General features: G+C 36.7%; 1 protein-coding gene across 2 annotated transcripts; it reads right to left on the minus strand.

The window, feature by feature from the left end:
• Window positions 1–2,208: 2,208 nt before the first annotated feature.
• Window positions 2,209–9,686, minus strand: LOC120333248 (uncharacterized). 2 transcript variants are annotated; one of them, XM_039400617.2, is made up of 4 exons: window positions 9,291–9,686; window positions 8,367–8,522; window positions 3,827–4,044; window positions 2,209–3,210 (listed from the first exon to the last, which is right to left on the minus strand). In XM_039400617.2, exons 1-4 carry the CDS (start codon window positions 9,328–9,330, stop codon window positions 3,025–3,027), a joined length of 600 nt encoding a protein of 199 aa, XP_039256551.2. In that variant the 5' UTR covers window positions 9,331–9,686; the 3' UTR covers window positions 2,209–3,024. The 2 variants fall into 2 exon arrangements, with proteins under 2 accessions (XP_039256551.2, XP_039256552.2); XM_039400618.2 differs by having other exon boundaries at window positions 8,403–8,522; window positions 9,291–9,682.
• Window positions 9,687–16,372: the final 6,686 nt, after the last annotated feature.

Here is a 16,372-nt window from a genome sequence, read left to right on the forward strand (position 1 = left end):
TCTGAAAGTATAACCCATCTTCTATACATATCCCGCCCAAGTTTATAGCATACACGAAGTTAACAGCACGACACGAACGCACGCCGAAACTAATCTTGCGAAATCGTGAAAACAGCTGTTTATAGGAAACTCATTATGACGTCAAGCGATTACTCGAGCTTATCGAAATGTCGCGCGGAAAGGATAGAAAACGGTTTGGCGTAGGGCTTCTCAACCTTTTTCATATAGCGGCCCACTTTCACAAAGAGTTTTACTTCGCGGCCCACCTTTATTAAGTTTTTTTTTTCGGAGGCTAAAATAAGTCGAGGCAGGGTTGTCCAAAACCAATCGAATTTTTGAATATATTCCAAAATCAAAGTAAATTCGAAGTAATCGAATGTATTTTCGGCAAATTTTCTATTCGCCGTCAGCCAAATATATCTTCAAACGATATTTTGCATTTTTTCACGTATTGTAATGACGATAAAACAGAATCGTCACTTTGATTGTTCCTTATCTTCTGTGCGAGCGTGCGCGCATATGGTTGCGACACCTTTGCACGGCTGCGTGGTGGCCATTGCCACCATTCTCTTGCGAGGCTTCTTATTTAGGCATTGATTTCAAGCATGCCAGAAGGTGTTTTGGCCAAGTAATCACACTTTAGGTTTTGATCATTTACGAAAGCGCTTTGTTAGTTCGCGCACGCCTCTAAAACATACGAGTGTATTTATCCACATTGCCTCCACATGAAAGTGAACATTTCCGTATTGCAATATTATCCTTGCTGAACGTTCCATAAATAACTTTGAAGCGTTCTAAGCAGTCAAACGCAAAACTACAACAAATACTGGCATAAAAACGACATCTAATAAGATGTTATCCCGTAGGCTACATGTTTATTCCCGATTTAACTTTCATGCTCCGCTGTTTTCCTTTCGAAATAATAATCTGCCGCGATCGTTTCAAAATTTTGTTGTTATTGTTATTATTTGACTCCCTCAACACGTTTTGGAGGAATCGCTTTTCTCTTCGAATACTGGACCAATTGCTTTGAAATTTTCAGTGGTTAAAGATAAAAATTTTCTCCAGAAGGCTATTACTTTTTTTTTCGCTATGACGTCATCAAAATTATGTGACTTTACGTGTCCATATATTTGAGCATAACTCTCTTGTTCCCATTGAGATAATCAGATTTACAATTCTGATTACAATACAATTTTTAAGGTTGCTGAAAGTTTCTGGTTGTGGGGTCGCGAGTATCTGTAGTCTTCCTTTTAATGAAAATTGGGTATTGAATAGAAGGTATTGATACCCTATTAAAAAGTCGAAATAATTTCAATTCCAACACAAAATTTATAGGAAAATACGAATAATATGGCAACGAGTTGGCGGCCCGCCATGTGATGCTTGGCGGCCCACCAGTGTGCCGCGGACCACCGGTTGAGAAGCGCTGGTTTGGCGGTTACCGCCCTGTGCTCAGCATTAGGAATACGTGGAATAGAACCGTCTCACGAAATTTTATGAGATCAGCGAACCAGTTAGCATTACATGATATTTTGTAACAGAACCGCCTGAAAAATATGACATTTGTGTGATGGAACCGGCTGACAAAAAATTTGAAATCCACCACTGCCTCCACCCCGATATAAATGATCCTACCCTATGATCCTACAAAACACAATGCAAAACGTAGGGCGAAAGTTCAGGCAACTTTTTAGAAGTTCGAATGAAATTTAAAACACCAATGCATGATATGTATCCACGGAGTATCAACTTCCCCAGTTTATCTAAAATACGAATTCATTATACCAATCAGTAATAACACAACAATTGAAATCCAAGCTTTTCTGTGTAAGAGAAGATTGCTCGACTATTTGGCTTCGCGGGGCAGTTTCCCCAATTCGATGGCGGATTATGTAATTTCGAACGTCCTTTCTTGTTGATTTGTATGTGAGACATCTTTTTCAATTGTTGATTGGTGGCAAATATGTTACGGAGGTAATTAAATGGGAGACCTCCCGTCGCCAAAATTCGAAATCTCGGCGCACCTTTGATTACCCTGCGTGGATTCGCAGGTTCGAATCCGATGAGGGATAATTAAGTGCGGGTGGATTGCTGGACTCCTCACTATAGGGCTCCTCAGCAAGCGGCGTAGAGTTCCTTCTGTTTATAGATATCAATACTTCCGAACTCGAACAATTTTCGAACACAAAGAAAAACAAATTTTTGCAATTTTTATCATATTTATTTCTTGTAAATGAACAATTATAACATAAGACATAGAAGCGTTTACGTGAATTGAAAAATAAAACGACAAAATTTTCGGATAAATATCGGGTAACATAAGACTTGGAGCAAATTCGAGTTATTGCCAGGGGCGTGTCTGGAGGGGGCAACAAGTTGTAGAAATGAGTTTGTTGTCTAGTTTGATGGTTTGAAGTCACTTTAAATAATAATAATACAAATATTTTCACCTTTACTTGACCTTCAATTTATTTATTCTCATGTATAACGACACATTTAATTTGTAAATTCCTTGAATGATTTTTGTAGTTGGGTATACTATAAGGGACATCATTAGAAACTCGCCCTGGGCAGCAGGAATGGTTAGATCTGTTTCGAGGCTTCAATCATCTTTTAAAAATGAGATTTAAAATTATTTGGGCCATTAGTAGAAAGAAGAATTGTTCGTAATAAAAACAATTTAGCAATTCATATTTACAATTTGTGTCCAAAAAGCAACTTGTTGACAACAAAATCTCAGAAGGCTAGTTGAGCCATCCATCCTACAGCCTATTAAATAATTCTCATAAGATATATTAGGTTCCATTACATTTGAACCCACGTTCCCATGAACCCATGACAATTGCACCTGTATGCTATTGCACCTATGGAATTTTTTTTGTTTCACGGATAGTTAAACCCATACTAACCCTAACCCATGGGTTTTAGCACCCGCATATAGATTGAACCCGTGGATATACGCATGGGTTCAAATGTACGGTCACCGATATATAATTGTAAACAATATGGTCGAAATTGTCATTACCATTGACATATAGCAAAGCTGAGTAGATCATTGGGATACGTGTTTGACATTCCTCCGATATCATTCGAATCGGCAAACACTGTCAGATAAACATTTACAAAGCGCCGATGCCAATATCCTGTAAGGAGTTGGGACGAATCTTCCCATTGAATGAAAGAATCTTCCGTAGATACTTCACCTTTCTGAAGAAATGTGATGAATTAAATATTTTTTTCATGAACCCGGACAAGTTCATGCACATGTATGACCCTGTATATGAATATGGCCTAACCCTAACCTGGCACACATACTACGTTCCAGTGTCCGTCATCCATCTTGGTGCACATACTACGGGAGCGCCGAGTCAACCCGTTCAGAAAACGAATATATACTGTTTATTCCGTGGTATTTAGTAAAGGCACTCACTAATACCAACGGAGCTACCCTATGTTTCCAATTTCGAATTTTCGGTTCGGCCAAATATACTTATTATATCAGCCTTAAGGCGGTGACACGGGGTTTCAAACCTTTATCTCTAACCTGCGACGCCAAAATTTATAAACCTAGTGCGTTGCTAGAAGGGGTGGAGGAATCGATTACAAAATCGTGATTACAGAATCTATGCAAGATTCAAAGGGTGAGGAGGGGGTAAGGTTGATTTCTGAAATTTCTGTTGGCCAAGTTAGATCTATCAGCTATCGGGTCAGGCTGGGGGTCTTGAGGGTCTAGGAAGCGCTTTTTGAAATGCGCTCTGCTGAAATGCGTTTTTTTACATTTCAAATTGGGGCTGGCGGGTTGTCCAGAATGTGTATAACTTACCACCGGGTCGAAAATAATTCCAGTCCAAGCGGCCACGAGTTCGGCGGTTGTAGGTCTTATCATGTTTACAATCCCGTCGTACTCTTCCTTGTTTTTTATCTGTGCTATAGTTGAATTGCTAATCTCACAGAATTTAACAGAATGCAAATAATCCATATAAAATCCATTGGTATATCTCCCGTACCAGAATACATCACCGCTTTCAGAAATGTAGAAATCTGAATGAATTACGGGTGGGATTTATTCCTCTGTATATATATATATATATAGAGAGGAATAAATCTGGTAAATCTGGTATATATATATATATATATATATGAATATTTGAACCTGTAAGGTCTCCCAACAAGTGGGGAATTCAATTGTTGTAGGGAGAACTACTTTCTCTATGTTTTCTGTATTATTACAAATATTGGTACTCCAGAAGTATGTGCACCAAAATGGCGAACACCGGAACGTCGTATGTGTACCAGGTTAGGGTTAGGCCATAGTTTTAGGTACGAATACTACGGGAGTCACTTGGCTAGTCACCGAACTCGTAATAAAACTGGGAAAATTAAAATAAAATTATGACCTAATCCTAAGCCGGTACACATACGACGTTCCGGTGTCCGCCATCTTGGTGCACATACTTCTGGAGCAGGGGTGGACACTTTCCAAATTTGGGGGGGGGGGGCGAACTTGGATCGCCTACCAAAAAACACCGCGTCGTGTATCGTCACGTAACCATAACCTGTCGATGTCATTCTCTAAGTATTAGAATGTCATTTTGCTACTCATATATCGAGTACCTAAGATGCTTCGCTTAGAAACGGAACTTGCGCGCCACTGAACCAATTTCTTGAATTCCGCGAGAATTAGCCCACGGCTCTTGCTAACAAACAGAAAATCACAAATTTGAGGAGTCCTATTAGGTTATTGTTTCAATTCCTAGTTCTGCATAAATCGCACTAACGGCCGTTTCGTAAAATTAGAAATGCAAAACAAGGTAACAAGCTATTGTGCGAATTTTTTTCCTAAATTTTACCAAGGAATTATCATTTGATTAGTAGAATGGCCATTATTGCCGATTTATTGAATCATCATTTGAACTCGAAATAACATTCAGGTTTCACGCAATGACTTTGCAGGGTTCTAAAATGTCCTTATATATTAATTTAATTGTGTGCAACGTAACTCGCGGCTGCGACTTCTTACCTCAAAATAAAAATGTTACTAAACGAAAGTACCACGGCGATATGTGGACATAAAAATATGAGATAAGCTGCCTGATGTATTTAATTTTGATACGTATTTTTGCAATCTTCTGAACTCGTTATCGCCGTTACAAAAATCTCGATATCTGATATAAAATCCCATATAGTACAATTTTACTTCATACAATGAAAATAATTATAAAGTATACTAGTAAATCAAAAATACAAATTCACAGCCTCGCGGAACAGTGGCCGCGATTACGCCACTTGTTAAAAGAGCCCACTTTTTCAACAAAAAATGATTTTTCACTTGTGCAAAGTAATCAATCAAAGACCGATACGGGCATATTCAAAATGTCTTGATTTATTAATTTAATTGTCTTCAATTTAAACCGCGGTTGAGTCGACAAAACAAGAGCCACTCTAAAACACCATGGCAATCCGCGGACATAAAAATGTGTGGTAAACAGCCCGTTTATATATTGTTTTGAACCGTATTTTTGCTATTTTGCGTATTCGATAAATTTGAGATGTACTTGTAACACTGGCTCCGCTCAATCGCAATGTTGTCACTCCGATTATTTTTGAAAATAAAACCTTTTGAAAAATCCGTAATTTTCTGTCAATTCTTACGTAGTAAAAGTTATTTCAGTACAATAAAAATACATAAATAAATACAAAAGTTGATCGAATATACTTTAATTATCTTATATATCATCACAAACCGGGAAAAATTCGCGTTCTCAGCTTTGTTTAATGTTACCACGAAACTTTTCGACGTCAATTTGGAAGTAATCGATAAAAGGCAAATCCCGCTCGCAATTGACCATGTTTCGATTTCAGTGACAAAAATTTTAAAGGTCAAGCAAACATAATTTGTGCGGTAGGCACACGAAATTTTGCGATTTTCGATGCCTAGAAAAGCGTTTTCAGACTGTCGCGGGCCTCAACAATTTCACAGTTTTATTTTTAGTATTTTACATTGCCGCTTTTCAACTTATGGATACTTATTAGAATTCTCGCCAGGTTCATAAGTCTGTGCTTGTACGAAAATAAATCAATTATCATAGTCATTGTGTCACAAATTTATGATTTAGAGAGGATAAACGCCAACGTAAAGGCGTTTACGACCTAAATAATAAGTCACAATGATGAAAACAATCAGCGATTTTAGCAAAGGGCAATTGCACGCGTTATTGGCGACTTTTTCAGTTTTCAAAAAAATTCAGAAGGGGTGGGGGGTATCCCTTTTAGATAGTTTCTGTGGTCTGAAAAGTCGAATAGGCGTTTCGACATAGTAAACGCTTTGATCTTTGCCCGCAAATTATGCTGGGCCTTGCTCGAAATCCATAACGTGAATAGATACGTCCAGCGGTGAAAATTGTTTATAACAACCTTAGATCTATAGTTAAATTTTAATCGATAGTAATTAATTGTTGTAATGAAATGCAGTTTGCCTCTTTCACTTTACTCGCAAATGCCAACAATAACACTATTGAAAGATTTTGATAATGAGAAAACCATATTAAATTGTACAAAAAGGAATTAGTTGTGAAAAACCGTGGCGCGTGATCGGCGGTGCGTTTGAAGACGGAGTATTACCCGTGCGGGCGCGCATGTTTCACGAAAATGTCAGGTGCTCCGAAGGCGCTCTGGTCCACAATATTGTAAGAAAACAGTTATAATATCGGTAACTATTAACCGTTTAATTGCGCTTGACTATCGCACATGTTTATTCCCGCTACAGTATCCTTGCATTGTACGCATACGAATCCCCTAGCGCAAAGGCATAGAGGAAGGATTGGGAGTTAGTTTCGCGTAACCTCTACTGATGGCTATATTATTGTATTATATATTTATGCGCATATTTACTATTCAAACTGTGCAAAAGCCAGAATGCGAGCCGTACTTATCATGAGATAAAAATTCATTGAATATTAAAAAACAAACATAGAGTTTTAAATATATCGATGTGGGAATCAGGATTGGAATTTGTAATTGCCAAGTAAGATCTTATATCGTTATCATTATATCGTCACACTAATAACCGAATTGCGAAAGTCATTTTTGGCGATTTTGAGTTTTTTTTTTATAAAATAGGTATTTATATAATGCTGAGCACCTGTCTGTTAACTCAGATTTTATTTTAAGAATTCCGAAACCCATAAAAATGAAGATTTAGTATGACATGCACATTTGTGCAATTGTTTCGTCATAATGAATTATCATCGTTACCGAAGGACTATTGTGACGTCACAAGAGCAAAATAACCTCTGCGAAGTATTTTCGAGTTTTTGCATCTCGGATTCCAGCTTAGCGCGTATTAATTTATGTTTAAACTACAGTATAGGAAAGCGTGCACTTGTGATATTCACTGTCCGAGTCCAATTCAACTTGGTTGGATTTTATATTGGGTGCATTGCTGTTTTATTCTTTATATTTAATCTTAGTCTTATTTCGGTGGGTGTGCAGAACGTGTTATATTGATGAAATATATATTTTTAAACATAAAAAATAATGTAATTGAAACTGATTAGCTATTTTGGGGATTAGACATTGTAGATACTGAGAATTACATTCGTTTTTGGAATGTTTAATTTTCAGGACTGGTGCATATAGTAAAATTGCGAATGTCCCCAAGGCATAGACACATTTCTGCCTAAGTCACAGTGCGCCATTATGACGTCACCTAACTGCGTCATACAAATTAACTTAAATCCGGCTACGATAAAAAAAATTGAACCATGGCAAATTATTGATTCTCAATGGCAAAACAATATCATTAGTAAGTCTTTTACGTTTTTCTCAAAACTGCTAAAAATGACTTACGCAATTCGGTTATTAGCGTGACGATATCCTAACCAGGTTTGTTGTTTTGTTTTATCAGTGCCAATTCCTGAAGAATCTGTTCATTACAAAAAGATTAGCACATCGGTGGAAGCTATAGAAAATGGCATTGTATAAAGCGAAAGGTGTGGCTCATCGTGCTAAGCGTTTGGAATACGCTCGCCACCGCACTTCTGATTACTCCGCGTGGGTTCGCAGGTTCGAATCCCATGCTGGGATGGTTATGGACGAGAAGATTGCTGGACTCCTCGCCGCCGTAGGGTGGTTCACGTAACCGCTGGTCGGTTACGGCTTCCTCCACCATCAAGTCCATTATTCCAACTATATCCCAATATAACTAACTAATTCCATACCCGACATGGGGTGGTGACCGGGCGAGAGGCCGTGGTTCGCCATATGGTTAAGCCGTCTTGTCAGCTTTCTTCTCCCCGGGGATAAATATGTAATTTAATAGGATAAAAAAAATAAGCTTTATAAAGAAAAATAAAAGATGCTACCTAGAACGTATTTAATAGAATCTATCAAGCACATACTGTTTACAGTTGTGGAGATTATAAGAAGTTTGTCAATCACTTGATGTCGCTCGTCGATCTCTTTCTGTTGTTCGGTAATAATTGCTTTTTGTTTATCTACTATCTGTTGTTTCTCATTTTCTAAACAAAAATTCACTGAAATGATTAATATATGTTATCTAAATTGATATTTTATGCGAGATTTTTAAGGAAGTTGTTGGAGCTGAGTATGCTGTCGTGGAAGGTTGAATATATAAGGTTTGAAGATCTTGCCCATCGAATGAGGCCACTTCCGAAGTATGTAAACCAAGATGGCGGAACCCGGAACGTAGAATGTGTGTCAGGTTGGGGTTAGGCCATAATTACAGGTACAAATACGGGAGTCAGGTAACCAGTAATTCATTTCTTCATCATACTGAAAATACGGACTATACATACACAAATATAAAACAAATCACACTCCAGGGTGATTTAGCAAATTAAAAAATTGTAGCATAAAAGAACATGTTGTTGAAGTAATTTAATGTAGATAGACACGGAGAACAAACGATGAAGACATTTGAAGAAATTTGAAATCGAATATTCACCTTCATTGCATAATCAATTGGCCATAAGATTATTTGCAATTTGAGTAAACACTCTAAGTCTGTTTTCAAGCAATTCATAGAAATTAAGATCCGAATTAATATCGCCAAAGAAGAACTATACATTGAGAAAGGAAGTAGTACGATAAATGTCCCAGTTAAGAGAAAAATCTTATGTATATATACCAAAGTAAAACAAATTGATGAATAATATTTTTATTCGATTGTCTTGCTCGATCATTTTTCGCTGTGATCTTTATGAATATCTAAAAGCGTGCGCTTCTTTCGTACGTTTATAAAAGATTATCGTTCGTTGAATTTTCACCTTTTATTTTTGAATTCAAACAGAAGTTCATATCGTTCATTGTGCGGACTTTATCCGTCGTCTGATTTTTTTCCGATTTCGTGCCTTTGTTCCCTCATGCTGTGATACCTTTATTGCTGTACCATCTTTAACGTTGTTGTCGTTGTTTTGTTGGGTCACCTTTAGCGATTTCGAATCCACATCAGAAGATTTGCTATTCTTTGGTCGGGGTCACCAATTAATTTAAGATAGTGGTCCTAAATATAACTTGAGTCGACGTACGAGATCTTTCGTAGCTATTTAATCGGAGTACGGGCTCTTGTCTTTTAACTTGCACGAATTTTCTGTTATGTATGCGCTTGCCCCCAGCAGACAATAGATGAAGACATGACGACACGACACCGATCCAGACGACATGACTCCTAGTCCTAATACAAGACCTTTCAATACATTCCTTCTTCAATACCTTACCCCCAAATATCCAATTGAAATCTTTTTATACGTATGTGCGTATGGTGATATCGATTCCATTAGGGTTATCGATTCGGGTTTGGAATACTAATTACCATATGTCATCGATTCAATTATATTTTTGGTTGTCATCTGTTTGTCTAATTACAACGGGAACTATATCGATCCAATTCATGAATTTGGAGAAATTAGCAATTTCCAGTCTTTTTAATGAATTTTACCTGAAATAACGAATTTATCCCCAAAGTGATACTGGTTATCGAATGGCGACACTCTAAAATCGTCCTAACGTGTCATATCCGCTCGTGCATGACACTGTTGGAAGTGAATTTGTAAAAAAATTTATTGAAAAGGAATGAACTCAAAACTGATTTTGGGTGACAAATTTAGAAACATTACATTTAAAAGAACTGAAACCTTTGGGAAGGGGGTATATTTATTTGGCTAACACAGACAATCCCCGAACTCGTAATAGAACAAAATAAAGAAAATTGGAATACAATTTTTCCCCAACCCTGGCCTGGTACATATACCACGGGAGTACCGAATATTCGTTCAATGCAACATGATAAAAAAATCTTTAATTAGAAGAATATACCAAGGATTCGTTGACTGCTAAAATTATACAAATCACGACTCACTTAGAAGTAATCCATAAACCAATCCAACTGCGAAGAGAACCAGAAATGAAGCAATGATCGCGATGAATAGTTTTTTGTGTTCAGTCTCTGGTGGTAGTGAAACATGTTAAAAGGTAAAATATATTAATTCATTTTAAATTGAATGTTTTTTTTATAAAAAGTGACATTTTGGATGCACAATAAGATAGCGACTTAACAACAATGAAGAAGTTTGTAAAAAAAAATAAATATTTTCATAACTATCTTTCATACCGCTCACATTACGACGCTCCATAAGTGTGTGTACCAATATGGAGGTAACTAATTTTGTTCGCCTATTTACAGCAAGTTGTGTAAAGGGACTGAAACCTATGGGAACGGGGTATATTCACTTGGATAAAACAGACAGTCCCGAACTCGTAATAAAACTAGAATAAGGAAAATCGGAATAAAATTATGGCCACACTGCGGGAATACCCACGTCACGGCTGTAAAAATGTTTAAAAAATAATACTTTACCAAATTTTATTTTGTGATATATATATATATATATATACAAAGACTTAACTCCAATACAAACTATGTGAAATGTAAAAAATGGAATAAAATATTTTCTCAAATATGGTCCATATCACTTAAAAGTTCAACTACTTTATCGTTCGTTGTATAGATTTCTCGGAATGAAAAAAAAATTGGGTGCTCTCGAAGTATGTGAACCAAGATGGCGGACACCGGATTTAATGATTTAATTTTTTTTACCATTCACTTTTTCATTTTTTTCCAATTTGATTTTCGATGGCCGACTGTCTATTTTATCGAAGGTCTTTATTCCAGGTTCTTTGTTTTTGTTAGCTTTAAAAAATATACAAAAATCGTGACGAAGTGAGCTTAAATTGTATTGACAATATTTATATTAATATAGGATTTGCTTGACTATCTGATGGAAAAAAAAACGGTAAGACGACTCAATCATATCGAAGATCACTGCCTATAGTCCAATTGTCAGTCAGTGGCGTATCTACGTAGAATGGCACCAATGGAAAAATTTGAAAATGCGTCCCACTATGATCGTTGGGTGACAATTTATAATGAATATTGTTGAAATGAGGTATTTGTACGTTATTATTGCTGCAAAAATATGAGTTTAAGTTATTTCCAATTTGAAAATATTTTATCCTGTAAAATTTCGTCTTACTCTACATCAAAAAACTGAATCAACTATCAAGTCTGATTGGAAAATGAATTTGGCAGTAATTTCAGACAAAAAGTTATATATATTCAACCACTAAACTTAATCGTTCAGTTTAGTGGTTCCGAACCGGGATCCTGGGAAATCTAGGGAATAAGGAAAAGTCCTGGAGAGTTCATGATATTTGACTATTTGGCCTTGCGTATCTTATATATATGCAAAGAGTTCTGGGCAGGCAAGATCTTGGATCACCCTCCAAAAGCAGTTTCGATGCGCAGCTGTCATGAACATTTGAATTAGAGACCCCTTCCTGGTACATCAGCGCACCGCGGCCAACAACAACATTTCTGAAAGTCATCTTAAAAAGGGGCGCATGGCTATTTTAATACAAATGGTTGCTATAAATGTATTACGTTCTACCTTTCACTTTTCCGATCTTTTCCAATTCAATTTTCGATGGCCGACTTCCTATTTTATCAAAAGTCTTTGTTTCGGATTCTTCTTTCCTGTCATCTTTGAAATAAAAATATCGAGAGGAAGTGAGCTTATATTGTATTGAGATTTTTATAATGGGATTGGATTTTCTTGTTTATCTGGAAGGAAACAAAAGTCGGTGAGACGACTCAATCATAAGATCACTGTCTATTGTCCAATTTCCAGTCAGTGGTTTATCTACGTAAAATGGCGTTCATGGAAATTTTGAAAATCCCCGCTTTTTTGGCGCCCTTGTTCAAACGATATCCAGTATGGACTAGTTTTGTTGACTGGGCTACAATTTTCAGGCGAGTGGACGAAAGGGTTCATTGCGCTGAAAAGGTTGTGAAACACTTTAAAATTGCATGTCACGCGGTTGGGATAGGACAGTGCTAATATTTATCTCGGAGGGAAGGGGAAGACGATAAGGCGGACAAATCATATGTCGAACCACGGCCTCTCGTCCGTTTACCTGTCCACGTCGGGTGTGGGATTATTCAGCCAGTGATTCGTTTTCAGATGCATGGACTTGATGGTGGAGGAAGCCGTTATGAGGGAATATGATGAAAATTCAAAACTTTATTCCCAAAGGGGAAGAAATTCAGATTCTATACTCGGCCTAACTATTATAATATAAATAAATACATTCGCTTAGCTTACTTTTTATTTTTTTAATTTTCTCTAATTTGACTTTCGGTGATTTACTGCCAATTCTCTCCGGGGTCATGGTTTCCGTCTTTCGTTCGTTGTTTATCACTTTAAAACATATATATTTCTGCAGAAGTTATTTGGTCTGAAATACAAGAGAGTAATGTTCAAATATATGGACACGAAAACCAAAACGAAGCAGTACGAGTATCTAATCTTTCACACTACCGGTACGTAAGCCTAGTCTTTCGTCGCGTCACGACTAACCACCAACCGCCACAAGATAATGAAGCCCCAAAGCTTCAGCCTACCTTGCATAATGGAAAATCTGTCCCTGATTGCGATAATACAAAACAACTCAACAATGATAGTTAAAACTACACCAACTACAAAATAATATTTCTGTATTTCCCCCCGAGAACAATGAAAAGGAAGTAATTCCTCCACCGTTCTCTCTACTAAACGAACTTCAAAATAGGAATCATTTTTACAAGCCCCCGCCAAACAACAACTCCGGCCAACGCGCAAAACAAGAAAATTAGTATTTATTCAGATTGGATTTGGGGTATGAATGTAGATTGCACTGGATATTTATATTTTTAAATCATCTCCAACTCCAACTTTAACCCCAACTGGATAATTAAGAATATTATTCAAAAACGTGGCGGGTGTTTTTCTCAAATCGCACATTTTTGCATTAGGCGGAGACTTTGTACAAAACATCCCAAAATAGATCGAAAATTTATAGTAAAAACATCTGCGAGCTTGTTCCTCTAAAACAACGAATGAGATAAATGGACACCGACGTAAATAAAGCTCCATTAAAACCTGTTTCACTTTTAACCTGTACCTCATTACCTCATGTAATGATTTGATGAAAGACATTTGAGGTAAATAGAAAAAAATTGTAATTTTATGGACACTGTACGACAAAGAACAATTTGAGCAAATCACCCGTAGATTGTTCTTTAAATTCAGCGAAAAAATATTTGTTGTTTTCGATCGCCTTGCTTCTAACATCTGATACTTATCGCAAGTAGGATAGTTGCACAGAGAGCCCTTTAAATTATTTGATGCATTCCATGTTCAACAACAATTCAACTTTCCTTCATATGACGCATACGAAGTATGATTTCGCTCCGAAAAAGGCGCTATTGAAACAAAACCGAACGCAATATTTCGAGTTTGACATAAGCTACACAATTCATACAACCCCGAGTGGGGTGCTGGACGCTCCAGAAGTATGTGTACCAATATGGATGTAACTAATTTTGTTCGCCTACTTTACATCAAGTTGTGTAAAGGGACTGAAACCTATGGGCACTATTTAGTTGGCTAACACAGACAATCCTCGAACTCGTAATAGAACTAAAATAAGGAAAATCGAAATAAAAATACGGCCTTACCCCAACCTGGTACACATACTACATGAGTACCGTGTGCTGGACATGGGAATTGCATCCGATATGTGTAACGTATACGGTGACAACACGGCTGAGTCTTACGCTTTAATTGCCTGGTCATCTTACACGACGATCCACATATTCAGGCATTTTAAACACTTCTCACCGCTTTCAGATGCGCCAGTTTCAACGCTGTATATGGAAATCACAGAATATGCGACCACCTCATTGTATTGTGCCTGACGTGGGACTCGGGGACTTAAGACTCGAATTTGAAATTTGCTGGGACCTGACTTGAATGGATCGTGACTCGAATTGAGTCGAGACGCGGGGTTTAAAGATTACACCCAACACTTGAGTTAGCACGAAACCACAACACAGATTTATCAATCACGAAAGTTAATTCAAATGAGTAACTGATTTTTCGAACAATATATTGTGGTGTTACAATTTTTATCAAATTCCGTAAGTAAGTAAGTAAGTAATTTAACCAGCCATCGACTGTATTTTCAAAGTATATTAAAGGACAAGAGAGCTACGCCCAAATATACGGACACGTCTGTTCGCAGTACATTACGGTTTACCGTACCGTCGGACAAGAGAGCTACGCCCAAATATATGGACACGTCTGTTCGCAGTACATTACGGTTTACCGTCAGATCACAGTCTACAAATATATTCACACCAAGCGAAGCAGTACAGTAGGACACAAAATGGCGTCCGATGTCCGCAGAACGTTTAATGACGTCATAGCAAACAAAAACAAATCTCACAGAGCTAACAGAAATATTTAAAATGAATAAAAGTGATAGCCTTCTGGGAAAATTTTTTATCTCCAACCACTGAAAATTTTAAAGCAATTGGTCCAGTATTCGAAGAGAAAAGCGTTTTTTTAATATTTCCACTAGGTGTGTTATTCTGTGTCAAACAACAAGAACAAGAACAACATAATATTGAAACGATCGTTATGTCCACTACGTGTCCAAAAAGCTACTACAATCTCTGCAGCGCTCAACTGTGCTCATATTATCATTCCGACGAATACGTCATGGATAGCGATTGGCACAACGTGACTTGCAAAAATCCATGTCAACAAAAACATTCGTTCCAGATCGCCAGTTTACGAATATTTCCGACAATTATTCCAGTTCACTGGCTCAAAATGTCGGTAATCTGTGACCTGGACAATATTACCTCAATTAACGAGCATTTCAATGCGCATTGCATTCGTTTCACTGGAATTTATAAACAAGCGAATTGAAAGATTTGAGAAACTTCCATAATATTTATGTCAGAGGGCGTGCTTGTTTTTTTATGGGACAAAAATCTTGGACAAAAATATTATTCAATCAGCAGAGTTGGTTGGCCGTGTATATAGTGGAGTTGCGATCTGGTTTGTTTCTTTAAAATATATTAGACACAAGTACAACTCTTGATCTGTTTGAAATTTTGTTATTATTGCAACAAAACATATTTGTCTTATTCTATATTCATATACTGTAACAATCTACTTTAGTAGTTAGAAAGAAAGGAGTCTTTTAAAAGACTCAAGCGGAACTATAGTTCTGCTTGAAATTTTGTTTTCATTGTAAAAAAAATACATTATATATCCATAACTATAACAATTCAGTTCAGTAGTTGGAAAGGAAAGTGTCTTTTATGTATAAGTCTAATATTTCGTGTTTTTCAAATCGTCTCTTGGATGCTATTTTTATTTTTTTAAAATGTAAAATTCGACGATTCATTCTGCTGCGTAATAATCTTATGTGACTCTCAATTGAGAATTATAAATATCTATTTATGCGGAACTGCGAAGGGTGTGAAAAAGCTCCATATAAAAAACAGTAGATGACACGGAAAAAATGTAAAAACGAAAAACATTTGAGTTTACGAATCATCTATTAGAAGCACTAGTTACAACGTCTCGAGTTAATTATTATGACAGTTGATAAATTGATAATCGCAGTTTAAGTCATCATTGTAAGACAAGGGGTCTCAGAGCAGTTGGAGGTGGCCACAATGCTAGGCGCAAAACTGAATATACATTTCCCCTTCACAAGCAAACTAAACAAGTAAAATAATAGTTAAAATCAGTTCAATGTATTTCTCAATCATTTTTCTGTATTATATATATACTTTGCAGTAAACTATTACTGATCCATAATTTTATTCTCTATGTATTGTTTTGTAGAAACTAACATAAAACAATGAGTCACTTATCAGCATCATCAAATAAAGAAGAAGATTTTGAAACAAATAAAAGTAATATTAGATGCTTTTTTTAAATAAAATGTTAAA

This window comes from Styela clava, chromosome 13 (assembly GCF_964204865.1).
Source record: "Styela clava chromosome 13, kaStyClav1.hap1.2, whole genome shotgun sequence".
Classification (NCBI taxonomy): Eukaryota; Metazoa; Chordata; class Ascidiacea; order Stolidobranchia; family Styelidae; genus Styela; species Styela clava.